The 27,547-nt window shown below is 39.4% G+C and overlaps 2 protein-coding genes across 13 annotated transcripts in view; one reads left to right on the top strand and one right to left on the bottom strand.

Annotated features, from left to right (window-relative positions):
* Positions 1-3,335: 3,335 nt before the first annotated feature.
* ankrd16 (ankyrin repeat domain 16) lies at positions 3,336-23,203 on the bottom strand. Of its 10 annotated transcripts, none has more exons than XM_031899064.1 (10): positions 23,121-23,198; positions 16,920-16,982; positions 15,596-15,936; positions 14,570-14,790; positions 10,982-11,024; positions 9,237-9,345; positions 6,790-6,951; positions 5,574-5,652; positions 4,944-5,056; positions 3,510-3,659 (listed from the first exon to the last, which is right to left on the bottom strand). In XM_031899064.1, exons 2-10 carry the CDS (start codon positions 16,938-16,940, stop codon positions 3,606-3,608), a joined length of 1,143 nt encoding a protein of 380 aa, XP_031754924.1. In that variant the 5' UTR covers positions 16,941-16,982; positions 23,121-23,198; the 3' UTR covers positions 3,510-3,605. The 10 variants fall into 10 exon arrangements, with proteins under 10 accessions (XP_004913101.1, XP_031754931.1, XP_031754924.1 ...); XM_031899065.1 differs by having other exon boundaries at positions 15,596-15,933; XM_031899063.1 differs by lacking the exon at positions 23,121-23,198 and adding an exon at positions 22,977-23,114.
* A 75-nt stretch (positions 23,204-23,278) lies between these two features.
* fbh1 (F-box DNA helicase 1) overlaps positions 23,279-27,547 on the top strand; it is a 35,633-nt gene continuing 31,364 nt past the window's right edge. The window contains exons 1-3 of one of the 3 annotated variants that reach the window (XM_031899062.1): positions 23,363-23,439; positions 23,529-23,577; positions 24,796-24,954. In XM_031899062.1, coding sequence (XP_031754922.1) covers position 23,577; positions 24,796-24,954 — 160 coding nt within the window. In that variant the 5' untranslated portion in view covers positions 23,363-23,439; positions 23,529-23,576. Of the gene's footprint in view, positions 23,440-23,528; positions 23,578-24,795; positions 24,955-27,547 lie in introns of all 3 variants that reach the window. The other 2 variants (XM_002931853.5, XM_004913050.4) reach the window with 2 other exon arrangements.

The following is a 27,547-nucleotide window of genomic DNA, read 5'->3' as shown; positions in this document are numbered from 1 at the left end:
AGAACACAATCACCTTTGTGTTGATGGTTAATAACCATCATTCTACAAACTAACAGCAGACTAAAAAGACCATCTTTATTAAAGGAACAGTAACACCAAAAAATGAAAGTGTATAAAAATAATTAATATATTATGTACTATTGCCCTGCACTGGTAAAAGTTGTCTGTTTGCTTCATAAACACTACTACAGTTTATATAAATACCCTGCTGTGTAGCCATGGGGGCAGCCATTTAAATTGAAAAAAGGAGAAAAGGCACAGGTTACATAAGAAGATAACAGATAAACTGTGTAGAATACAATGGGAATCTATGCTACTTATCTGTTATCTGCTTAGAAACCTGTGCCTTTTCTCCTTTTTTCAATTTAAATGGCTGCCCCCATGGCTACACAGCAGGGTATTTATATAAACTGTAGTAGTGTTTATGAAGCAAACAGACAACTTTTACCAGTGCAGGGCAATAGTACATAATATATTAATTATTTTTATACACTTTCATTTTTTGGTGTTACTGTTCCTTTAAAATAGTTATTTATGGCCACAGGATCCCAATTATTGGGCTAACACATTTTTTGCACCATAGGCACACAGGCCAAGTATTTAGTCAAACACAGTGAGGTGTTACACACAGATATCAATCCAACTGTGCTCTTATACAGACAAACTTACTATGCAGTTTGCTGTACTACAGCTGTTGTTTGCATGTGGTTAAATGTCTGACAAAGGCTACATTATTCAGGGCTGAGTGTTTATGAAAAGGGAGGGCACTAAGTCAGGGCAGAAAAGTTGCTAAAATAAAGGAAGGAATACTTTATACACCAGATATGCTGTTGTTTCCTAGTTCAAACGAACAGGAAGATTATTTGTTGGTAGATTGGTGATTCACTACTCTTCACATAGCTCTATTAATTGTGTGTCTTTCTGGTCTGACCAGTTGCTCTGAATATCATATTCTATATCTGTACTCCTTAATTACATCAATGTTTGGGCAGATGCATGCATAACCTGCCCCTGTACAGTGGCTTGCAAAAGTATTCGGCCCCCTTGAACTTTTCAACATTTTGTCACATTACAGCCACAAACATGAATCAATTTTATTGGAATTCCACGTGAAAGACCAATACAAAGTGGTGTACACGTGAGAAGTGGAACGAAAATCATACATGATTCCAAACATTTTTTACAAATAAATAACTGCAAAGTGGGGTGTGCGTAATTATTCAACCCTGTAATTATTCAGAACCACCTTTTGCTGCAATTACAGCTGCCAGTCTTTTAGGGTATGTCTCTACCAGCTTTGCACATCTAGAGACTGAAATCCTTGACCATTTTTCTTTGCAAAACAGCTCCAGCTCAGTCAGATTAGATGGACAGCGTTTGTGAACAGCTCCATCTTCCCATCAACTCTGACCAGCTTCCCTGTCCCTGCTGAAGAGAAGCACCCCCAGAGCATGATGCTGCCACCACCAGTGGGGATGGTGTGTTCAGAGTGATGTGCAGTGTTAGTTTTCCGCCACACATAGCGTTTTGCATTTTGGCCAAAAAGTTCCATTTTGGTCTCATCTGACCAGAGCACCTTCTTCCACATGTTTGCTGTGTCCCCCACATGGCTTGTGGCAAACTGCAAACGGGACTTCTTATGGTTTTCTGTTAACAATGGCTTTCTTTTTGCCACTCTTCCATAAAGGCCAACTTTGTGCAGTGCACGACTAATAGTAGAGTCACCATGGGCCTCTTGGCTGCATTTCTGATCAGCGCTCTCCTTGTTCGGCCTGTGAGTTTAGGTGGACGGCCTTGTCTTGGTAGGTTTACAGTTGTGCCAACAGTGCTCCGTGGGATGTTCAAGGCTTTGGAAATCTTTTTGTAGCCTAAGCCTGCTTTAAATTTCTCAATAACTTTATCCCTGACCGGTCTGGTGCGTTCTTTGGACTTCATGGTGTTGTTGATCCCAATATTCTCTTAGACAACCTCTGAGGCCGTCACAGAGCAGCTGTATTTGTACTGACATTAGATTACACACAGGTGCACTCTATTTAGTCATTAGCACTCATCAGGCAATGTCTATGGGCAACTGACTGCACTCAGACCAAAGGGGGCTGAATAATTACGCACACCCCACTTTGCAGTTATTTATTTGTAAAAAATGTTTGGAATCATGTATGATTTTCGTTCCACTTCTCACGTGTACACCACTTTGTATTGGTCTTTCACGTGGAATTCCAATAAAATTGATTCATGCTTGTGGCTGTAATGTGACAAAATGTGGAAAAGTTCAAGGGGGCCGAATACTTTTGCAAGCCACTGTATACTAGTAGTAAGCTTATTTCTCACTGGCCACCCTCCAGTGATCATTAAAAAAAAACCTCAGTAAAAAGCACCTTGACAATCATGGGCACATTACAACAGTCTGGAGAGAAGCATTTTGGGTACCTTGGAAGAGCAATGTCCACAATAAAAAGTATAGTTAAAGTATAGCAAAAGTTTTGGTCGGCATAGCAATTTATTTGTGCATAATATCAAAATATCAGGTATAGCCCCTCATGTAACATTTTGGGCCTTACACAGCCTTTCCTCAGGCCATATCTGATATCATGCACAAATAAATTTGCTACCTTGTCATGTGAAGTATATTCTTGAAAATTACTGCACTGGGCTGTTCCTGATTTACTACCTTTCACCCTTAAATAGTTTAATTTTGATGAGGATAACAGCTCCTTGCTTGAAGGATTCTCCCGTAAAATTCCCTTACACTTACCTGACTTTTTTCGTCATTCCTTGTTTAAGGTGGCCATACACAGTAAAATTTGACTGATTGGCGAGGTCACCAAAAAAGCTAATCTTTCCCCTGATATGGCTACCTTGGATGGGCAATATTGTACTAATGCCCTAGGGCCAAACGATCACATCACAATGTAGGGGATTACAATGAAGGTGATGCAAGAAGTCGGAGAGAGTACCGCATCAATGAGCTGATGTGGCCCCAATTTGACTTAAAAATCAAAAAACAGGTTAGTGGAAAAACAAACCAAGCTTAGCTGCACCAGTTACAGCATAAAACATGAAAATACACCTTAAATTTCTTACCTTTAAATACCTTCATTCTTAGTAGCAGAACTTCTAAGCTTATCTGCTAAGGTATGAAGATGCCAGTACATAATTCCAACCAGCTGACATGCCACAGTGGGCACAATGATGCCATTGCTCTAATTAATTAGAACACAGCAGCAAGCACATTAGTGCGGTGAATAAAATAGGTCTTATGTATGTATGTATGTTTTGATTTATATATTGCAACTTGTATATGTGCATTTAATGATAAATACATACTAAAAGAATAACATTTTTAACCAATGCTTTTTTTAATGTTTATATCAAAAAATTAATTAGGACACTGAAACAAAGACAGATCATTACATGTTTTAAATGTACAGATAATTATTTTTTTCTTTCAAAAGCTGAATTACAACAGGTGATTTTTCTTAATCCAAAAAGCCTTGGCCATTCCTCTTAGCAGATATTTTTAAAGACCTGGTGAACTTCTGGTTTCTTTGCCAAGTCCTTCGCATACACTCCAGCGCAGTCAGCTGAATCATGGAGTCCAGATTTCAGAAGAATGTGGACACAGGCTGCATGCTGACCAGCAGTTGCCATGTGAAGAGCTGAACAAAGAGTACAGATCTTGTACAAAACGAAAAATAAATATGTGCCTTATAGGACACACAGTGCAAGCACTGAAACACTATTTAAAGGGGATCTAAAGTCTAAAAACAAAATTCCTTTTTTCAGACTCCTTACTTATAAAGGAAACTATCTCCAATATACTTTCATTACAAAATCTACCAGTTCTATAAAAAAAACCTGATTATATCCAGTTCAATTCTCCCTTCGCTTTACTTGCTCTGACAGCTGCAGATACAAATTAGATGGCTGCTCGCTACACTGTGGGGGAAACGATTGCGACTTTGAATGGTAGAGAGGCAATGTGCAGGGATAAATTATGCTTTCTTTATCTAACCTGGCTTACCTTTGATAGTGCAAAACAACCCTCGCACCCTACCTCCCAGCCGCACAAAACTCTAGAAGTGCTGTTCGTTTCCCTGTAGAGCGGCCGGAGACTGCCTAGAGATTTGTATCCGCAGCTGTCAGAGCAAGAAAAGTGAAGGGAGAATTGAACTCAATATATTCAGGTTTTTTATAAAAAACAGAGAATTTTAATGAAAGTATATTGGAGATAGGTTTCTTCTTAAGTAAGGAGCCTGAAAAGAGATTTTAATGTTTGACTTTAGATTCCCTTTAACCTTGGAGCAACAATTTTATGAATGATTCAGGACCGTATCAGTTTTAAAATAGAGGTGAACGACATCATTACATACATTTCATTATAAATGTAGTTGAAGTTGAGAGTAGGAAGACTCCAACAGTAATAGGACCAGTCCCTTGCTCAACAATATACTAACATTATTAATATCAGGAGTCTTTTATCTTCTCACTTGCTTAATAGTCAACTAAACATTTCTTGAAGCTATTTAACGTATCAGTCAGTGCCAACAGTGTAGGAAGAGAACTTCACAATGTTACTTTTAAAAGGCCGTTTTTTATGCAGTCTCTTTCATACAGTGGTGCTTGAAAGTTTGTAAACCCTCTAAAATTTTCTATTTTTTTTTTCAAGGTGACCTTTAACATCATCTAAGTGTTAAAGTAGATATGGAAAACCTAGTGAACCAAATGAAGCAAAAATGATTATATTTGAACTGAAAAAAATGATCCAATAACATATCTGTGTGTGACACAGATGAATCCTTAGGATTATCATATCATTTGAAGGTGAAATGTTTTAGGTCACATTTTTTCCCTTAAATCTTGATCTCCATACCTTAAAGGACATGTTAACCCCACACGCAAAAATTTAATCAGTGAACAGCCTCTTTGAAATCTTTCAATACCTGCCACTCTGGTTGTCCAGAGGTTAATAGTAAGGCTGCAGCATCCCCATAATCAGTTAGATCTCCTTCTCCTCCTGTAACCCATAGACTTCCAATAATTCTGATAGGAGATCCCATACCATAATGCAATCAAAATAAAAAAATGCAAAGATGTTATTGTTTCTATGGATTACTGCAAAAAGGCAAACTTTGCTAAATGTTCACCATAAACTCCTGGCCCCAATGTATAATGAAACTGTTTTAGAAGCCTTTGAACATTATTCTATAAGAAAGCCTTTCATGTTACGTTATACTTGTGCAGTAATCACTGTTACTTTTACTACATTAAAAAAAGAGATCTCACGTCTCCTTTCTTCCCATCTCAATGTAACCAAAGGTGTAGTCAAGTACCTTAATCATTTGAATGTCTTCATTTATCTTATGATTCAGTCCATATTTATGGTCTTGATCTAAAGTAAGTTTTTAAGTTAGGTTCACCTGGGGAAGGGGGTTTCCCCTTAAAGCTTGTACTGAGATTTTGTAGCAAACTACATTGTTTATGGATAAAATTTCCCATTAAATCAGATAATTGGTCAATAACCTAAATACTCTGGCAAGGAAAGTATATTTCATTAAATAAAAATGTCTTACCAGATCTTCCTTTCAGATCTTTACAGTGTATGTCAGCACCAAGAGTCAACAAAGTTAAAACAGTGCCAGCATGTCCTTCCTGAAAAAATAAATAAATAAATAAAATAAAAAATAAAATACATGGATATTATATTGGAACAAAAATATCAGACCCATAAATCCTTGTTGATCATCAGAATCATTTATATATTGAAATAATTACAACTTTAACTTAACCACCAATATAAAATTAGGGCCATGGCACACAGGCAGATTTGCAAGGCCAAAAATGCAACTAATGGTAAGCTGACCTCAGAAAACCATATTTCTTTGGGCAACACATATGTTTTCCTGCCGGCGATTTACATTCTCGCTGGTGCATTCAGAGGAGATTATTAAACAACGCTAAATGAGATTAATCAGGGAGCAACTAATCTTGTGTGTCATCGGCCTAAAGGAACATTCATTATTAGCCATTATATTAGTATTATCAAGCAAAATAGCACCCCTTTAGTAAGTTTGTGCATATAGTACAGAAAGAGTGAAAGAAAATTAAATGATCTTCCATCTGGAAGCACAGTCCATCTGAATGCAGAGTGGCATGCCAGATAAACTATTAGTCTGTTTAGTACTGTTATACATTATTCAACAGAATAAGCCTGGAAACTGTCTGCTAGCATTAAAATGCTGTGTGATATTGTCCTCAGCTTTACATATAAAAGAAAGGTTTTCTTCTTGAATAAAGTGGGGTTGTTTGAGACCAAGTGGTTTGTATCACATAGGATTCCAACCTATGTTGTTATGCATTCAACCAAACTTATAAAAACATTTACTCTGCTGTGCATGGTTCCTTTACAGAACTGGTGTTTTAAAATTCACCATTTATCACAATTAAAGTACTGAGAATTTCTACCACAGAAAAACACACCAGTAGATGAATAAATCAGTTCACATAATGAATTCGCTACAGGTCAAATACAGGTAAGGTCTGTGAGGATAAAGCATTGGGATTGGCAGAAACAGATTTGGACCCTGTTGAAACAAACAGCCCCACACACCCATCTACACCACCAATACAAAAAACACATATCTTGTGTTCAACACTACTGACACACTATAGATTGTCACAACAAACATTTCTGATTGATTATATATTTTATATATATATATATAAAATCAGAAATGTTTGTTGTGACAATCTATACATTGTATTTTTAATTCACCTAAATCACCAGACCTTGGCTGCATAATGAAGTGCACTAAGTTGCATGGATGTCCCTTTCTCATTTACGTTGACACCAAGTTGAGATACCAGGTACTGGAGAGATTCATTTTGTCCTGTGATTGCAGCTAGGTGCAAAGCTTGAGCGCCCATTCTGTCCAAAGCTGAGCAGCAGACCTAGAACAAGTATGATGAAATATATAAATTAATATGTTTTGCAGCACTATACAATTAGTAGTACTGTAGTTCAAAGACAAAAACTATATATAAATGCTCTGTAAGTGCATGGTTAATGTACAATTATAAAGAGCATATCAGCAAACTATGCATAGTGCTAACTTTTAGAGGCAGTATAAACCCCTCAACATCATCTACCTTGCAAGAACAAAACACAGATTAGCTTCCCTGTTTGACCTTTTTAGCTCAAGAAATAACAAAAACCATTGATTTTTCATGGCTAAAATAATAGCCAAAAAGAATATTCAGCACAAACCCTGTTTATTGCAATTATTGAAGTAACAGTTCAGTGTAAAAATGAAATTGGGTAAAATATATAAACTGTGCAAAATAAAAAATGTTTTCAAATTAGTAAATTAGGCAAAAATTTAATCTATAAAGGCTGGAGTGGGCAGATGTCTAACATAATGGCCAGAACACTACTTGCTCCTTTACAGCTCTCTAGGCTATGGGACATGGCTGTTCTTCTCTGTGTACTAGTGATTCAGTTTGATCTTGAATGAACAGAAGTAGATTACAGGGCACATACTTACAGAGATGTCCTTAGCAAAGTGCAATTTTAAGTGCAATCACCATGTTTTTTTTTTTTCCACAGTGCAACTTTTTCCCCATAATTCACCTACCAGTTTCCCAAAATGGACAATTGTCTGGTGTCATTTCCAGTGTTTAGTGGCATAATTTCCAGAGTTCTGCTATTCTTTCAACACAAGTGTGCTGTGCCTATTAATGCAGGGCGCTGAGGGAAACCCAGAGGAGCATTAATAGGAGCAGCAGCACCCACTTCAGAATGGAAGGACTGAGTGATGCTAAAAGCAACTACACTGAGGAGCAAGGAAACCATTTTGATGCAAGTTCCTTTAATGAAAAAAGGTTTTAGGTGTAAATAAACATAAATAACGGAAGTTGTACACTGCATTGTGCCCTTAAGTCTTCAATCCCAATACCAAATTTTGTCCTGTTTAATGCAAGAAATAACAGAAACCATATCATTACAAATTACTTAATTAAAACAAACAATCTCAGCATTATCAGGAACAGCTCCTCTAAGTTTGTTCAGTGAACTTACTGCACCAGCCTAAAGTCTCAGAATCTCTTTAAGGGCGAACACACACAGGGTGATTAGTTGCTGCGACTTTTAAGTAAATCTGTTGTGGCGACTAATTGCAGCAACTTTTCTGCCATAGGGTAAGTAAGTATTCGCTATGCAGATTAGTCGCCGTGACATTTTCAAAAGTTGCGACAACTAATCATACCATGTGTCTTCGCCCTAAAGGTGGCCATACACGCACCGATAATATCGTACAAAACCTCGTTTCGTACGATATTCGGTGCGTGTATGGTATGTCGGCGAGTCGACCGATATCGCAGAAAGCTGCTGATATCGGCCGACTCGCCGATCGGACCAGTTTGAAAATTTTGATCGGGCGCCATGGAAGGCGCCTGACCAAAATCTCCCTTCAGCGCTGAATCGGCAGAAGGAGGTAGAAATCCTATTGTTTCTACCTCCTTACCTGCCGATTCAGCCCTGAATGGTGTGTGGCGGATCTGACAATGTTTCGTGCAACCGATGGTCGCACAAAACATCGTCAGATCGCCACGTGTATGGCCAGCTTAACACTAATGAATCAGGACTTTAAAGTTGTGCACATGGGAAAACCATCTTGCATTCTGTCAGAAGTTTCAGTGACACTCACGCGCTCAGTGCGCTCTTAACAGGTGAGAAGCTTAGCTTAGGGCTCATCACAAAATATCAAGCAGAAATATAGGTTTGCCACATTTGTCATATAAGCTGATTTTATAGGGCTACTATTACTTTCTGATGCAAAGTGCGCTGTTTTCACAGCCGCCATGCAATTAGAACCTAAATAAATTACTAATCGGGCCTTGTATTGTGACTTTTATAGTCTATATACAGTATATTGTGAGTAAGCTCAGGTAACTGACAGCAGCATAGAGCATGTACTATAAGTCGGCAGCATTTCTACCCTACTTCTTTGTTAAAGCTTAGTTTTCCTTTATAACATGCTGGAAGATGTACTCTGGCAATGTTGCTTGATTAAGCTTTTTCTAGGTCTTATCAGAGAACCCAACACCAAATCAAAAACAATAAGGACCAGTATATTATTTGTGCAATGATTATAAATGCAGCTGTACAATATTCTGGTAACTGCACATTCAAATACTGTTCTGATCTTCTCTAAGAAGTAGACTGCAATGAGCATTACCTTTTTCTTTTCTATGAGTAGCTGAGCAATACTGAGATGACCATTCTGCACAGCATCCATGAATGGTGTTATTCCACAGCTGTCTTTACAGTCAGGATCATAGTTACACCTTGGAGAAGTAAAGCCCACAGAATATCTTTAATTACATGTTATCTAACTGGTGCTAAAATAAATGCTATATGTAAATTGCAACTACAACAGAGAAAGAAATACATTATGGATGGTCTAAAATTGCAACCATAAGCTTGAATGTTATTATATTAGTACTACAACTTTTCCTGTTAAGTTATTTTAATTTGTGGTTTGTATTATTCATAGCCTTAATTCCTACAAGTAAGTTTGTCCTTCTGAATATAGAAGTTTGTTATTCAGCAAAATAGTTGTGATTGTATGCAAAAGACTGCAAGGAGCAAGCTATCTTTTGTTGCGCTATATTATTGAAACATGTGATTATATATATATAAATAAAGGTCCCGGGTGAGGACCGAAACGTCGATCTAAATAAACTAAGTATCTTTTTTTTGATAAAATTTTCCTGGTGTGCATATATATATATATATTAGTCCACACGACAGCACCACACTCCAAAGATCGCTACCATGTAGCTGCCCCTGTGCACGGAATACCATATAGATACCGAATCAAACACAACCAGCACCAAGGGTCTTGTGGTTCAAATAATATTATAATACACTAATATTTATTTGAACCACAAGACCCTTGGTGCTGGTTGTGTTTGATTCGGTATATATATATACATACATACATACATACATACATACATACATACATACATACATACATACACACACAGGTATAGGACCCGTTATCCAGAATGCTCGGGACCAAGGGTATTCACATCTCTGTAAATTACTTGCACACCTCCTGGACCAAACTAATTAAATGGTGCTTTTCCTGACTGGGCTTAAAGATTGAAACAACTGTAAAGCTTATGTGCCCAGGTAAATGCTGCAGTGAATTTCAGAAGCAATGCTAACACACGAGCAGATAAGTATAAGTCAGTTGGAGGTTTCCAAACTGTGGGGCTAAAAATAATAAATGGGGATGTCGGTCAACCTGAGTTAGAATTTGGCATAATGCTTATATTCTGAAGCTGGGGAACTCCAGCTTCAGAACCAAAATTTGTTAAAAGAGCACCACATAACACAGAAACCCCTAATATACCTATCACTGTAATCTGTCCTTTCAAAAAGTATGAATAAATACCATTTTTAAATGCTGAAATCCAGCTACAAAACAGTTGTTTTCTTTCTTCATCATTTGAAATCCTGGTAGGAAGGACAGACTAAAAATTGTAAGAACCTCTCCACAGCTTACAGATAGCATGCAGGAACTACATAACCCACACTGCATTGCACTGTGATGTTCCTTTATTATTGACGTAATGTGTGCAGAGAATTGTGGGATTTGGAGGACTACTGTTACATTTTATTTGAGTCTCAAAGTAGTCAGCCAAAGTTGCTTGAATATATGTATACTTTTCAAAAAGCTTAAGCTTGTTTGGATGGAGTTTAATGTCAGTTTAATATCAATTTGTGTGAGACTTGGAGTGAATATTTATATGTTGTGCAGAATATTTCTGTAACTATAATAGGACAATTAATACAACACTGGAATGCAAAAGGAAGCTTCAACCAAAAAATCTGAAAACCACTACTCTAGCTTTTGTGAAAGGATAAGACACACAACAGATTATATGAAAGAGACAAGAAGACAAAGCATACCTCTCTAAAAGCAATTCCATAACCTCAAAGCGGCCATGCATTGCTGTTAAAAGGAGACATGAAGGAATAGTTACCACAATGACCACCAATTAATCCAATTTGCTATCATAAATAAAACATATAATGATGACAGGACATAAAAAAAGTAGTTTTTAAAGGGGACAAAAAGGTTAATCTCGGGGAAGTGGAAATGTGTTAGGCAGCCCTCAGTGGTTATAATCCTCACCTCAAATGCTGTTACAGGTCCTATCTAAAGAGAACTGGCTGTGTCAGTCACCATGGGCGGGAGGAGGCATGATCATTAAAGAGGCTATAGTCCTGTTTTCATTTGTATTCTAGCTAATGGAAGGTTTGTGCCATCTCCAGCGCTGCATGAGAAAAGAAAGCAGTGCTACTCCTGCAGCACACTCTCCCCTTCATGACTGCAGATCATGCACCATCATGAGATGGTGGCGGAAGGGGGGGTAAGTGAGTGCAGAAAGAAATTTGTGCGTCTACGCTTCTAGTAAAACTAAACATGCCTATCATTTCATAGGAAGGTGTCAGTATCATGTTAAAGCTATTTATGATGCAAAAGGTGGCTCTACATGTGCATGATTATATGAGGACATTATATACAATAATTTAGAACAAACACATTAACCCCACCAAAATGGTGGTGGTGCCCTTTGGTAATAAACTGGGTAAGCTCCCCTTGAGAATTACAAAGGTGTGCAAGTCCCACTTTATTTTCCTCATACATTTATTGTGCCTTCAATTTTTACTCTGGTATCTCTGCCATACTTTCAGGTTCATTCATTTGCTAAAAATGGTGCAGTTTGCTGCCACTTCTAATAGCAAATAGGCAATGACGCAAGCTGAAAAACTTGCCTCAGGGAGACGCGCTTCTGGTAATCTCAAGAGCTAAAATTCAGATTTTTTTCCATTGTAATTCTGGCTCCTCAAGTGCAGAGCGTCGTCCCTCTGATGCAAAAACCTAAGCGTAAGGCGGAGCAGCATCTCCTAGTCCGCCTCAGGGTGGAACTAGGGGCTGAAATGCTCCTGCATTAAACTTTTTAAAGGTTAAGTGCTGTGGATTTGTATATTCTACCGGAAAGCACTGCCTAACTGACCTGCTTGAGTCACTGGTAGATGAATGGTGAATGCAGAAACTAAGTAGTGAGAACAAAGCAATGGGGCTCTTTCCTAGTAAAAGGACTGGTCACTCTACTGCTTGTGATACATTCCAGTGGAAAACTATATGACTCTGGGGTATATTTATCATTCTGTGTAAAAAGTGGAGTGAAGCATTACCGGTGATGTTGCCCAGGGCAACCAATCAGCAATTAGATTTTAACCAAAGCAAAGCATCTGATTGGCTGCTATGAGCAACATCACCAGTAATATTTTACTCCACTTTTTACACAGCATAATAAATATTCCCCTAGGTCTTCTGCAGATTTTGAATAACATCCCAGGGACATCTATGCTACCAATTCTCAGGTACAGTTCAGCCTTAAATTGGAGCATTAAAGGGGTGGTTCACCTTCAAGTTAAAAGGAATACTGTCATCAGTTTTCAAAACGCATCAGTTAATAGAGCTTCTCCAGCAGAATTCTGCATTGAAATCAATTTTTTAAAAGTGCAATTTGTTTTTTTTTTATTACTTGATTTGAAAATTTCACACGAGGTTAGCCATGTTCTTTAACTAGCAACTGGACTTGTTAAAATGCAAGTCAAAATTTAAAAAGCATACTGCCCAATAGTCCTCCTATTGTTTAGTAAAAACGCCACACTTTTGGCTCACCTAATCAAATATTTACTCAGTCACACTTACTTCACATTTTCTAGAACAGGCAGCCATCTTTAAAAAGGTATTCTCCCTTCCTTTCCCTCCTTGCTTCATACTTCACATGTGTTTCATTCCCTCCCCTCTGCCAGATCCGCTTCTGATTGGCTGGTGGGCAGAACAGGAACAGGAGACCGGATCAAGTTACACACATGCTCAGAGAATAGGAAGGCTGCCGCTGGCAGCCTACAGGAAGGGAAGAGAGATTTCAGTGATGTCACTGTAGTCTTCACACTGCTGTAGGCTGCCAGCACCATATCTCAGAGAAGCAAGCAGGGATCTGGGAATTTTGTTATGCAGTAAGTACTTAAAAAGAATGCCTTTAGACTTACTTTTAATTTATATTAACCTTTCATTGTCCTTTAAGTAATCATTGAAGATGTTTCACTACTCATCAGAGCAGCTTCTTTAGTTCAACTGACTGGTATGGGAAGTCCTCGGCAGAACGTTTTCCACCTTTAATGTGACCTATAAACTGTACCACTCAATTGAAAAACAAACTGAAATCTTTTAGGGCTCTGGCACACGTGGGATGGCATACGTGGCGGCGTGATAGGTTACAGGTCACATTAAAGTTGGAAAAAGTTCCGAAATTATTTATCTTTGTCTCATTTTTATACAGCACAGGAACCTGACATTTTATTTTATTTTTATATCCACTGTACACCTTAAAAATCATGTCAGAATCCCTTCATTATTTATTATTTTTTTTATATAGTTTTTTGAATTATTTGCTTTCCTCTTCTACATCTTTCCTGCTTTCAAATGGGGGTAATTGACCCCAGAAGCTACAAAACTATTGCTTTGTAAGACTACAATTGTATTTTTACTGTTATTTTTTATTCATCTTCTTTATATTCAGGCCCCCTCCTATTCAAATTCTACTCTCTCTCATTCAAACCCCTGTCTGGTTGCTAAAGTAAACGAGACCCTAGCAACCAGATAATGCGAAAATTCCAAACTGGAGAGCTGCTGAGCAAAAAGCTAAATAACTTAAAAACCACAAATAATAAAAGATGAAAACCTATTGCAAATTGTCTTAGAATATCACTGTCTGCATCATACAAAAAAAAAAAGTTAATTTAAAGATACACACCTCATTAAATAAACAGATTTGTAAGGAAATAAATTAAAAATAAATACTTGTTAAAATATAAATATTTGCTTGAAACTTAAATTATTTTTAAATTTACACTCAGAGCAGAAATATAATACATATACATATTTACTAACTGTAATGAAGCCTTTCTCTCCAGCCAGCACAATGGTAAACAACTGAACTAGTCTTAAAGGAAAAGTAACACATTTTTTAAGTTAAAAAGCTATTCTACCCTGCACCAATAACTGCCCTATCCTGCAAAGCACTTAGTATCTTAAATGCTGTAACAGAAAATACCTGCTAAAACTTGGCTTCCTGTCAATTGAACTCTGGCGATATGGCGAAGGAAGGAGCAGCATCCACTATGTGACGATCGATTGATCGAGCCTAGTCTTCCTTCTGTATAGGAAGGAGTCAGGCTAGGCTCGATCAATCGATCATTGCATAGTGGATGCTGCTTCTTCCTTCGCCGTATTGCCGTAGTTCAATTGACAGGAAGCCAAGTTTTAGCAGGTATTTTCTATTAAAACATTTTAGATACTAAGTGGTTTGCAGGATAGGGCAGTTATTGGTGCAGGGTAGAATAGCTTTTTTAATTGAAAAATTTTCGTGTTACTTTTACTTTAAAATAGGCTACCAAGGGCAACAAATGCAAGTGTACCTGCTGTGTGTAAGGGTGTTCTCTTTATCTTGCTCTCAGTTTTCCAGATATCAGGGAAGACATCAAGTAGATACTGGACAATGGCAACATCACCCTCACGAGTAGCTATGTGAAAACAATTCCAGCCGTCTTTGTTCTTAAGCATTGGATTGGCACTGTGCTCAATAAGATCTTTTATAATATCCAATTTTGTCTTGGTACAAGCCATCATTAGTGGTGTCCTGTAAAAAAAGGGTACTAGTATAGCAGTGATAATCAATAAAGAGATTTACTCTTTAAAAAAGCCTATTCAAATATGATATGTATTTTTCAAATGTTTACACCAGGGGTGGCCAATACGTCGATCGTGGTCCACCAGTCGATCTCCCGTGGATTTCTGGTTGGTCGCAAACGTGCGACGCGTACGTATGCATTCACGCCGCACTTCCGCATCGGCCCGGCCGATAGCGAATGCAAAGACTGTGGCCATCCCTGGTTTACACAGTTGATCTTATCTGATTTTAGCCAATGCAATTACAGCTTTGACAAGAATTGTAACGAGTAAATCTATCGTGGTCAACTGGGGACACTCCCTTTAAAGTTGGGAGCTATTTTAATTTTTTTTCAATTATGGGTTACACTATAAAGTAGGAGGCTGAACTTGTAATTGTTATACGAAGTTCCTGAACCTGACTGTCCCTTCTCAACCTGTCAGCTATAGTTTTTAATGCTAACGGACTACTGCTGCACAGATATGGCAGCCCCCTCATAAAGGGACATGAGGGATCAGATAGGGAATGTCAAAATATTGGGCAAATACTTTTAAAGGCAAAGTTATAAATAGCATGCAAAGCAATGTTATGCTAGATGTAAAAAAGGTTTAGTTTTCTGGTGTCAGTATCTTTTTAAAATTGCATGTGGCTGGAACTAAAAATCTGGCCTGGTCGTAGTACGAACTTGGGAACCCAATGGTTACACTATCTTGCCAATGCTGTCATTTACTGGCAAACAGCGTTATTGAAATGAAATCCACCATGCCATGCTTACCAATCAGCTTTTTTCAAGCAGTCCACCTCAGCATCCCTGCTAAGAAGATACAACAGGCAATTTCTGTGACCCATGGATGCAGCTTCATGTAGTGGCCTCTTGTAGTCATTATTCAGCACCTCTACATCCATGCCAACAGCCTCAACTAAATAGGCCAGTATAGAGAGATGACCGAGTCTTGCAGCATAGTGCACCAACGTATCACCAGACTTCCCAAAATGCTTAACAGACAGACCACCGAGTAGATGGGTTTCCCTCTGCAGCTGGTCCTGGAGGAGGTCGAGTTGCCCTTCTTGTATTACTCGCAGCATGTGTTTATATTGTTCCTCGTCATTCATCTTCTTAAAAAAGGAGTTATAAAATAACATTTATAATATACATCTTAACAGGAGAAATGTATTTCGCAACACTAGAATCATGCAAACCAACAGCAGAAATCATCAGCCTGCATTCACTATAACTTTCACATGGGGGCGTGTGCAGTGAAGCCAAGCTACGTCAGGCCCACGTTGCATTACTATTGGACAGAGCACGTGCGTTCCACGGACTCGTATGGATCGCACAATCTGGACAAAGGTAGTTGTCGTCTTAAAATGTATTCACACAACGGTCCATGCCTCCCAGTTGGGGGATGCTGTTTGTTATATCTCAACATATAAAAGTTGGCGGTCTCTATCTTAAGGAAATTTGCTAAAACCAAAAGCAACATTTTGTGATTATCATTCACCGTTAACCATTTCAAACTTTCCATGTTCAGTCATCTCTGTGACAACCAGCAAACTATATGTATTATTGCGTCGTAAACGCAGACGAGACGCTAACACCTGTCATTTACACTTCGGGTTAGTATGTCTTCGGCCACTGTTGAGCGGAAGGCGTGGCTTCAGCGCAATCTCCCACAAACTGGGCAATCGAAAGTGAGGGTTGGAAAGCAAAACTTTGCTCCCCATAGAGGAAACGCAGCCCCCAAGCAAAAGAGAATTGCATGATTCTGACTCGAGAACTGCGTACTGTGATTTCAAAACTCAGAGAGTAATATGCGTTATATTAATGCAGTGCTTGAGGCTGTTTGACACGCCCATGCTTTACGCAGCTAACCTATTTGTAATGAGAAGCGCCGAGTATTTTCATTGGTCGTCTCAATTTGGTATATCCTTTAAGACTAGATATTTGTAGACTGAAGAGCCTTGAAAAAGCTAAACTTAGTTTAAATCTGCTTTAAATCTGCTTTATTTGGCTAAGGGAGAAGCTCTAGAATCAGCCAGGCGTGTTTCCTGCGGAGGTGACCTCTTCCTGTTTTTAAGGAGAAAATTGGTAGACTTACCATTGAAATTTTCTTTTCCATTAGTCCATAAGGCAGCACACCAAGGGTTAACTCCCGCTCCCCCTGATAGGACAGGTAGCACAAAAAAATATTAGCCAGCCTTTAAAACAGCCCCTTAACCCCTCCCCTAGCATGTTATTTTCCTAGCAAACCAACACAAACGACAAAGCACTGTTTGCCGACACACTTTTATTTACAGGGAGGGCTATTGTTGTGCTGCCTTATGGACTAATGGAAAAGAGAATTTCAATGGTAAGTCTACCAATTTTCTCCTTCCATTACATCCTACAGGCAGCACACCAAGGGAAATTGCTAGCTTTCATAAACGGGAGGGTCATGTCTCTCTTGGAGAACTGCTTGCAGTACTTTAGTGCCAAAGGCTGTGTCACGCGCCGACAAGATGTCTAGTCTGTAATGCTTTGCAAATGTATGCAGACTGGTCCAAGTCTTCGCACTGCAAATATCCTGAGGTGATGCGAATGACCATTCTGCCTAGGATGTTGGTACTTTTGGTATCAAGAAAGGCAGAGTTCTTAACATACTTTATCTGGAAGGAAAAATGATATATGGCTCAGAAGCTCCCAAAGCCTGAATTTCACCTATCTTCCTTGCTGATTGCCGTCAGAAACACCACTTTCTTAACATCTTTAAAGACACCTCTTGCAAAGTTTCAAAGGGAGACATACACAATCTATTAAGGACAAATTTGAGGTCCTAAGGAGGCATAAATTATTTAACATGTGGTCAACTGTCAGAAATCTTTTCACCAAAGGATCTAAGAATAGCCTCATATTTAGGTGAGCTGATAAGGCAGACACGTGCACTTTCAAAGTGTTTGGTTGTAAACCTTTCTCAAATCCATCTTGGTAGAATTGTAATATCTGTGCGATTCCTTTGTCAAGTGACGATACACCCTTCTGAGAGCACCACCTATTGTATGCATTCCAGACTCTTTTGTATGGCAAGGATCTCGATTCCTTCCTTGCTAGTAGTAAGGTTTCCACCATTTCTTTAGACAGACCCTGTTCTACTAATGTTGTGCGTTTAACATCCAGGCTGTCAACTTGAGTATCTCTAGATCTGGAAATTCCACTCCTTTCTGAGATATCAGATCTCACCTTAATGGAAATCTCCAGTAATTGCCCCTGGATAGGTGTAAAAGCTCTGGGTACCATGACCTCCTGGGCCAACTCGGTATAATAGCTATCACCCTTGCTTGATCCTGCTTCACTTTCTTGATTACCTTCTGAACCATGGGCACTGGAGGAAACACATATGCTAGTTGAAAATTCCAGGGTATAGAGAAAGCATCCAGGTTGGAAAGGTTGGTCTGTCCTTCTGGTAAAGTGAGCAGAATCTCTTGCATTTGCAATTCTTCCTGGTCGCCATCAGATCTATCCGAGAAGGGCCACATAACTCTATAATCTGTTGGAAGATCTCCTGATTCAGAGACCACCCCCCTGGAACTAACTTCTGTCTGCTAAGTCGATCTGCCCAACAGTTGTTCACAGCTCTTATGTGAATTGCTGCAATGTTCAACAATCTTTTCTGCGACCAGACCATGGGCACATAATTTGGGCAGCTTTTTTGATCTCGTTCCACCCTGGTGATTGATATAAGCCACCACTGAGATGTTGTTTTACTGAATCAGAACCTCTGTGGAACAAATTTTGTCCTGAAAGGCTTTCAGCGCTTTCCATACTGCTTTCAGTTCTCTGTAATTTGATGGTGCTGTTCTCGTCATACAAGACCACAGCCCTTGTGCAGTATGCTTTCTCAGATGTGCCCCCCAACCCTGGAGGGATGCATCTTTTGTTATCACCACTGGGTATGTTGGGAGAAAAGTCTTTCCCCTGTTCAAATTGGGCAGGTGAGTCCACACCTTAACGATCTCTTCAATTTTTCTGTAATTCCCATGGTCTTGTGCATGCCTGAAATCTTCCGATTCCATGCTGCCAGGATATGTCACTGAAAATATCTCATCCTGGCTTTGGCCTATGACACTTCCCCTATTGTCATTGTCAAGAGACCCAAAGCTTTCATTGCTTTGAGAATAGTAATTCTCTTGCTATTGATTATCAGCTTCACTGCTTAAATAATTTTTACTGACTGAAATTTTCATGCACTGGGTATTTGATGTAAAATCCCCAAAATTTTACCGAGGTCGATGGATGCAAGCTCGATTTTTCTCTGTTCACAAGCCAGCCATGCACCTCCAGAGTATTTAGCGTCTGCTGCAGATGTCTCTCCATTTCCTCGGTGCTTGATGCTTTCAGCAACCAATACTCTCAGTAAGGTATGATGTAAATGCCTTCTCTTCTTAGAGCTGCCGCTAATATCACAATTGTAGAGACCCATAGGGTTAATTGGCCCCTATGGCTTTAAATCCCTACAGGTTCAGTTCCCTTAGTTGCTGGGCAGAAGGGAATGTATCCAAGTAAGTTCCTTAACATATGTATGCTATTGGTTAGAAGGTATGGTGACCACTTCCTGCCTCACTTTGGTATAGTGCTGGGAGAGGAGCGGCACCTTCCTGTTTGCTTCCATCTGAGGAACAGGGTGGGTGTGCTGGGAGCCCAGGGCAGGGGCCCAGTTACAGTCGGGGAACAGGGTGGGTGTGTGCTTAGAGCCCAGGGCATGGGCCCAGGACCAGTGAAGTGGGGGAACAGGGCCCCGTGAATGAGGCATTAGATAGTGGCAAGTGTAGCTCCCTTTATAGTACCACTCTAGGGGTGTAAGACAGTTAGGGTTGAGCTAGAATGAGCAGATTCTGAGCTCCTTCATAGGACTGACAGTTGGAGGTATCTCTTCCAGGCCACATTGCCTGTAGTGTCGGGATCCAAATGAGTAGGGAATCAGGATAGAGAATTCCCTGAGGGATCCACTACGGGGTGTGTCGCAGAGGTGAAGTGAGATTCCTGCCAAGTCTGTCCGCAGGGGAGTGTCGGTCTGTATTACACTCTGCATGTGGTGTTGCCTGTACCACTGGCCTCTGAAGCTGTATTGTGAGTAAACCCTGTGGATGTTTAATAAACACTTATTTTGTTATTTGCAATAACCTCTGGCGCCCTCTGGTTTCATTTTTCTGCATAGCAGGAAGAGAGGTGTAGTTGCACAACACCCTCACCTTCCTCTTCGCGAAGGCCCATTCTGGTTAAGAGAGTACAGTGTAACCCATGTTCTAGTCCGGGAAGGCAGCTATTGAGCTGAAATAGAGGTTACACAATGATCTTGGCACTGATATTATTCCAAAAGGCAATGCTCTGAACTGAAAGTGCCTGAGATTTCTTTCCAGGAACACCGCAACTCTTAGGAACTTTCTGCTTTGCTTGTGGATAGGAAAATGTAGATATGCATCCTTCAAGTCGATAGTGACCATCAAATCTTCCTTTTTAACATCAGCAGCTGATACTGTAGCCTGCTACATTTCTTCAAAAATTTGACATACTCCTGAACCAATCAATGAAACATTCTAACTGCCGTGCTTGATCTTCCCCTATAGCAGTTCTCATGCATGCCATACACATTTTTTTTTGCACATGATCCTCTGGCAAGGGTTGTTCACATGCCATACAACATCTGTGCTTCAATTTCTGTGTCTTCTTAGCAGGAGACCTCGACCTCTAAAAAGGCATAGTACAACTAGAAAGGGAAGTTTGAGAACAAACTTCATGTTGGGTTGAAAAACATGAAGTCACTGAATGGGCTCTGCCCACTTTTTCTAACCTTGGACCACAGTTATATAGTAAAAACCACTGTGCAAAGTTTGGGGACCCTGGTTTTAATAGTGTCTGAATGGCAGCAACTTAAATTTCCCCACTGAAAGTCAACAAGTGACATCTGATTGGCGTTTGGTGGCTCCACCCCCTTTTTCTAACCTGGAACTGCAGTTACCCAGTGACTAACTCTGCGAAGTTTAGGGACCCTAGGATTAATAGTTAAAGAACGGCAGCAATTAAAATTTAAACCAATTAAAGTCAATAGGTGAATTGTGGTTGGTGGTTCCGCCCACTTTTTCTAACCTTGAGTCGAAGTCACCCAGTGACAAACAGTGGGCACCCTGGCATAAATAGTTTGAGAATGACAGAATTTTAAATTTAAACCAATAAAATTCAATGGATGAAATCTGATTGGCTGTTAGTGGCCCAACCTACTTTTCCTATTTTTGAACTGCAGTCCCCCAGTGACCAACTTTGCAAAATTTGGGGACTCAGGCATTCATTGTGAGGCTGACAGCATTTTACACTTCACCATTGAAAGTAAATAGGTGAAATGTTATTGGCTGTTGGTGGCTCCGCCCACTTTTTTTCTAACGTTGAATGGCAAATACCCAGTGACTAACTCTGGAAACTTTAACAACCCTGGAATTAATATTTAAATAATGGCATCAGTTTAAATATAAACCAATGAAATCTAATGGGTGGAAATGGATTGGCTGTTGGTGGCTCCTCCCACTTGTTTGGGAACCCTGACATAAATAGTGTGAGCAAAGCAACATTTTAAATATAAACCAAAAAAATTCAATAGGTGAAGTCTGATTGGCTGTTGGTGGCTCCACCCTCTTTTTAAAACCTAAAAATGCAGTTCCCTAGTGACCCTGGTGTTAATATGGCAGCAGGTTGAATTTCCCCATTGAAAATCAATAGGTAAAATCTGATTGGCTGTTGTTGGCTCCACCCACTTTTTCTAACTCTGAACTGCAGTTACCAGGTGACTAGCTCTGCAAAGTTTGGAGACCTTAGTATTAATATTTAAAAAATGGCCGCAGTTTAAATTTAAACATATGAAGTCTATAGGTGAAATCTAATTGGTTGTTGTTGGCCGCACCCACTTTTCTAAACTTGGAACATAGTCACCTAGTGACAAACTGTGCAAAGTTTGGGGACCCTGACATTAAACATGTGAGAATGGCAGCAGTTAAAATTTTCCCACTGAAAACAATGAAAGAAATGTGATTGGCTTTTGGCAGCCCCGCCCAGTTTTTCTAACCTTGAGTACAAAGTCACGCAGTGACTGTGCAAAGTTTGCAAACTCTGGCATCAAACCAATAAAATTCAATAGGTGAAATCTGATTGGCTGTTGGTGGCCCCGCCCACTTTTTTTAAAACTAAAACTGTAGTCCTCTAGTGACCAACTGTGAAAAGTTTGGGGACCCTGGTGTTAATACTGTGAGAATGGCAGCAGGTTGGATTTCCCCATTTAGAGTCAATAGGTAAAATCTGATTGGCTGTTGGTGGCTCCACCCACTTACAAAAATACAAAAAACCTTAAATGCGTAGTCACCCAGTGTCTGACTATGCAAAGTTTGGGAACCCTGGCAACAAACCAATAAAAATCAATAGGTGAAATCTGATTGGCTGTTGGTGACTCCGCCCACTTTTCAAAACTTAAACTGCAGTCCCCTAGTGACCAAGTGTAAAAAGTTTGGGGACCCCGACGTTATTACTGTGAGAATGGCATCAGGATAAATTTCCGCCAAATCAATAGGTAAAATCTGATTGGCGGTTCACAGCTCCGCCCACTTTTGGGCATCCAATAATCATCATATTTTCATTCAGGCTGAGCCCATGACTATGTGATTCAAGTTTGGGGAGTGTAGCCTCAAAGCTGTAAGATTGGCAGCAGTTTCAATTTCCCCATTAAAGTCAATGATTAAAATTTGATTTGCTGTTGTTGGCCCCTCCCACTTTGGGGTCATCCAACAAATGTCGCTGCTTCATTCGGGGTGACCCCATTCTTATGTTATTCAAGTTTGGGGGGTGTAGCTTCAAAGCTGTAATCTTCAATGGGAAAATTGGGGGGTTCGGAGCGGCACCACAAAAAGACGGGGGGCACAAGCAACCTGCTCTGCTATAGGGCGAAGATGTGTGGGGAGTTTGGGTGTTGTACCCCTAAAACTGTAGGAGGAGTAGCGTTTAGAAAATGGGGGGCGCTAAGAAGAAGAAGCGGAAGAAGAAGCCAAAGTGGAAGAACAGTCTGTGGGGTTTTCAACCCAACATAATAACAAGAATCACCCCTAACCTACATACAATATGAATTAATAAGACTTGCATATACCTTGCCTTTGGAGAAACACAGACAGCTTGGCACAATCAGATCCTCAGATGCAGCGTCCGGAGTCACAGAAGGAAAAAATATTTGCACACCACCAGCCTACCTAGCAGAAAGCACATCTCCCCAGCCAAAAGGATGTAAAAATACCTTTTCTCTTGATCCACGGCCGGTAGAAACGCTGGTGCAAAACTCCTTGTGCCCTTCTTCCTGGTGTGCACATGTAAGGGCGGAAGTGACATCACACCATGCTTCTGCCTGTATTCTTCCTGCTTCAGCGTGTCCTGCTGCCCTCAGTCTCCCAACAACTGGAGAAACTTTGGGAAGCACAATGGATCGCCTCCACTTCCAGCAATCCTCTGCATAGGAACCTCCATTCCCCCGGGGCCTCACCCTAAGGTAGTCCCCAGTACGGCCATCAGACTCCTAGAAGTCTGGATCTTCATCCTCTTCACTACCATGTCCTCAGGTAGGACAGGAAAAAAACATGCTGGGGGTGGGTTAAGGGGCTGTTTTAAAGGCTGGCTGATATTTTTTTTGTGCTACCTGTTCTATCAGGGGGAGCGGAAGTTAACCCTTGGTGTGCTGCCTGTAGTACGTAATGGAAGTATGATTTTCATTTGTTACTGTCATATTTGAGTTAGAATGAACTTTATTATAAACTATTGGTTTATTCTGCATACGTAGTTCATCCTTAACTAGCTGCCAAGTATCACCCTGCATTCACACTCTCTCACTGGACAAACAGGAAGTGTTACTAGAAAACTCTTTGTACTTTGTCAGTGGGTGGTGGGGTTGGGATGGATCAGTCTGAAGATCATGCGTATGCTTTTAAATACAGTTGGCTTGCAGAGTACATTAATTAGCAGTGGACATAATGTTTTTATCAGGACCTTTTTTATTATATATTTGTGTTCTCAGTTTTTGGTAATGGTTCTGCAGTATTCTTCAATTTTATTAAACATTTTTCTATTTTATAATCTATATATGGAAGCTCTGCTTCTTAGCCAGTGTATCAGTGTATTGGGTGACAGATAAGAGCCTTGAGGGTTGATTCACTAAAGTGCGAAAAGTTTTATCGCACTTTTTTTGCGTTAAAATAGACGCGACAATTAGCGCGCGATTCACTATAGTATTACCGCGTGCGTTAATTTGCGCGCAAACACATGCGTTAATTAGGGCGCCGAAATAACACTAACGCATGATTCACAAACACTTAGACACGCTAAATATCGCATTAGTCTGTGCGAAAATTAACACCTACTTGGGGCAGGCGGTAATAATAGAAAAGTACAGTTAATGAGCTTTTGGCAACACAATATGGACTTTGCAGTGTGATTTATTCAAGTCTGTGTTGGCCCCAGAGTGATGCAGCCGCCAGTTTGCCACATATAAATAGTAGCATATAAATAGTAGCCGCATGTAAATAGTAGCAGCATATAAATAGTAGCCGCATATAAATATTTATATGCTACTATTTATATGCGGTATATTTATATGCACATAATAGGCGTTAATTAGCGCTCATAATAATAGGCGTTAATTATCGCACATAATAAGGCGTTAATTAGTGCACATAATAAGGCGTTAATTAGCGCACATAATAAGGCGTTAATTAGCGCGCATGCGGTAAATGCCGCATGCAGCATCGCGCATAAATTAACGCAAGTATGCTTATAGTGAATCGCGCGTTAAGTTGCAAAAATTTAGCCGCGATAACATTTTTAACGCACGCTATAAATAGCGCACGTTTTAACGCACTTTAGTGAATCAGCCCTTTGGTCTTGGCTGTCCTGCTAACTATTTCTTTTTGACTGGCAAATAGTGAAACGGAGAAAGCACCTTACAGAGTGGGAATGTCAGGATCTAGCACAAAGCTATGAAGGCTCATCAGCACTCACCCAGCCATTCAGCCAGAGACGAAGCAACAGGGATTTAAACCTGGGCCTGTATCCCTGGACCAAAAAAGAGAGAAGTGCCAGAGGTACCATATTGTAGTAATCAAATGACTCTGTCTAGCAAAGTTCATGTGAGACAGGCATATAGAAAGGCACAACATGAAGACTTAGGGGCACATTTATCAAAGTACGATTGTTTCTGAATACAAATAAATGTGTATTTTTTCTACGTTTTCGTACTGTGCGTATTTTTTGCGACTTTTTTGTTAATTTTCGTGAGTTTTTCGTACTTTGTGACAACTTGTGCAACTATTTGTGTGACAAAATCATATTTGTCAAGCCGAGTACGAAAGTTTCGGATTCATTCAAGCTTCATTATCGTGACTTTCCTGTTCCAGGTTGGTGCTGCAGAGTGTCATTGAGTCCTATGGGAGGCTTCCAAAAACATGCACAAAGGCTCAAAGTCAGAAAGGTTCTCTCGTAATTTACGATCATTCGGATATGAAAATTTTGTGACTTTCGAAACGCCATTATGATATTATTGTGACTATTATGATTTTTTCGTAAGCATTTTTGTGACATTTCCGATCATCATAAATTATCATATTTAATCTGAATTTTTCCCATTTCGGTGAGTGTTACTTGAATAATGTTTTCTTTCTATCTTTGAATTTCCAGGCCTCATGGATGGGTCTTGTCAATTAAAGTATAATAGAAATGAAAAGATTAAATCTACAAGTTAGATACAAGATAAATTGTACTTCTCAAAATGTATCATGTGCTGACCAAATCTGTCCTACCAATTTTAAACCTCTGCAATCTGAACATATAATACATATTGACTAGACTTCCTGACTTAATGGAACATGTATATCCAGCTTTAAAGGTGCAAAATCCAATGTTGAATGGTCCATAAATGTCATATATGGGTTATTTTTATCAAAAGGTCTAGTGTGGTAAATACAATACCGTGTCCTCAGCGCTTTGTGATTAATGATATAGAGTCAGTGAAGAAAGTGACGAAAACTCTGTGTGTTCCTGCTGCTCCTCCTCAAGTCACCCCTTTGACTGGGTCCCAAACGCATACAAAGAATTATGGCAGGAGCGCATGTGGAAAATAAAGAACAAAGAACAAATAATAGTGCAATATTGTAATGCAAATCAGGGATCAGGAGGAATAACTACCGAATCCCAAAGAAAGTGTGTGAAAGGCTAATTTGCTTAATGTATCACCACGTGCTGTAATGTTAAATGCTCACCAGATAGCAATATTGAGTAGGCAAATAGAAATTTCTGATTCAACTTGTAGCCGTCTCCTCACATATAGGCACAAAATGGAAGAGAAAGCAGCAAATAGTGCAAATCATTTATTAAAAGTAACAGAATAAAATGGATCTACTTACAAAGTGTAGATAATGTACAGGCTTTCATAAAACTCAACGCATTTCACGTACTGGCGGTACGCTTTCTCAAGAGTGTTTACAGTGTGGCCTCCTTAGGGCCCTTTTATACAGTACTACAGCATGGGGTGAGTGCCCATCCCCCTCATAGTAGATGTGGCTGGTAATGATGACATCACCGCTAGTGTGTGACGTAAGTGTAGAGCCCCTGCTGGCCACAGTTGGGACTTTTTAAAAACTTTTTTTTAAAAAAAACTTTTTAAAAATTATTTCAATAAAATTATTTAAATAACAATTACTTCCATAAAATCAAAATGCAGCCAAATCTAGATCCACATTAAGTCCTTCAGGATGCAGTGTATTCAGTTTGAAAATCCAATAGGTTTACTAGACTTAGACAGCGTGAAACCTATTGGATTTTCAAACTGAATACACTGCATCCTGAAGGACTTAATGTGGATCTAGATTTGGCTGCATTTTGATTTTATGGAAGTAATTGTTATTTAAATAATTTTATTGAAATAATTTTTAAAAAGTTTTTTTTTTTTAAAAAGTTTTTAAAAAGTTTTTAAAAAGTTTAAAAAAAAAAAATTGTGAAATTGCTATGGCAACGCTCTACTCTTCTAGTCTGCCCTTCCTGAGTTATGTGTGGAGGGACAGATCCCTTGCACTTCCCAACTGTGGCCAGCAGGGGCTCTACACTTACGTCACACACTAGCGGTGATGTCATCATTACCAGCCACATCTACTACGAGGGGGATGGGCACTCACCCCATGCTGTAGTACTGTATAAAAGGGCCCTAAGGAGGCCACACTGTAAACACTCTTAAGAAAGCGTACCGCCAGTACGTGAAACGCGTCGAGTTTTATGAAAGCCTGTACATTATCTACACTTTGTAAGTAGATCCATTTTATTCTGTTACTTTTAATAAATGATTTGCACTATTTTCTGCTTTCTCTTCCATTTTGTGCCTATATGTGAGGAGACGGCTACAAGTTGAATCAGAAATTTCTATTTGCCTACTCAATATTGCTATCTGGTGAGCATTTAACATTACAGCACATGGTGATACATTTAGCAAATTAGCCTTTCACACACTTTCTTTGGGATTCGGTAGTTATTCCTCCTGATCCCTGATTTGCATTACAATATTGCACTATTATTTGTTCTTTGTTCTTTATTTTCCACATGGGTTATTTTTAATTTAAATAGATTTTTTAGATAAAAATGTCAAATCCAGCCAACTTTTGAATCTTTTCTACAGTATCGGGGAAGTAG

This window comes from Xenopus tropicalis, chromosome 3 (assembly GCF_000004195.4).
Source record: "Xenopus tropicalis strain Nigerian chromosome 3, UCB_Xtro_10.0, whole genome shotgun sequence".
NCBI lineage: Eukaryota > Metazoa > Chordata > Amphibia > Anura > Pipidae > Xenopus > Xenopus tropicalis.
This window is presented reverse-complemented; position numbering and strand designations above follow the sequence as displayed.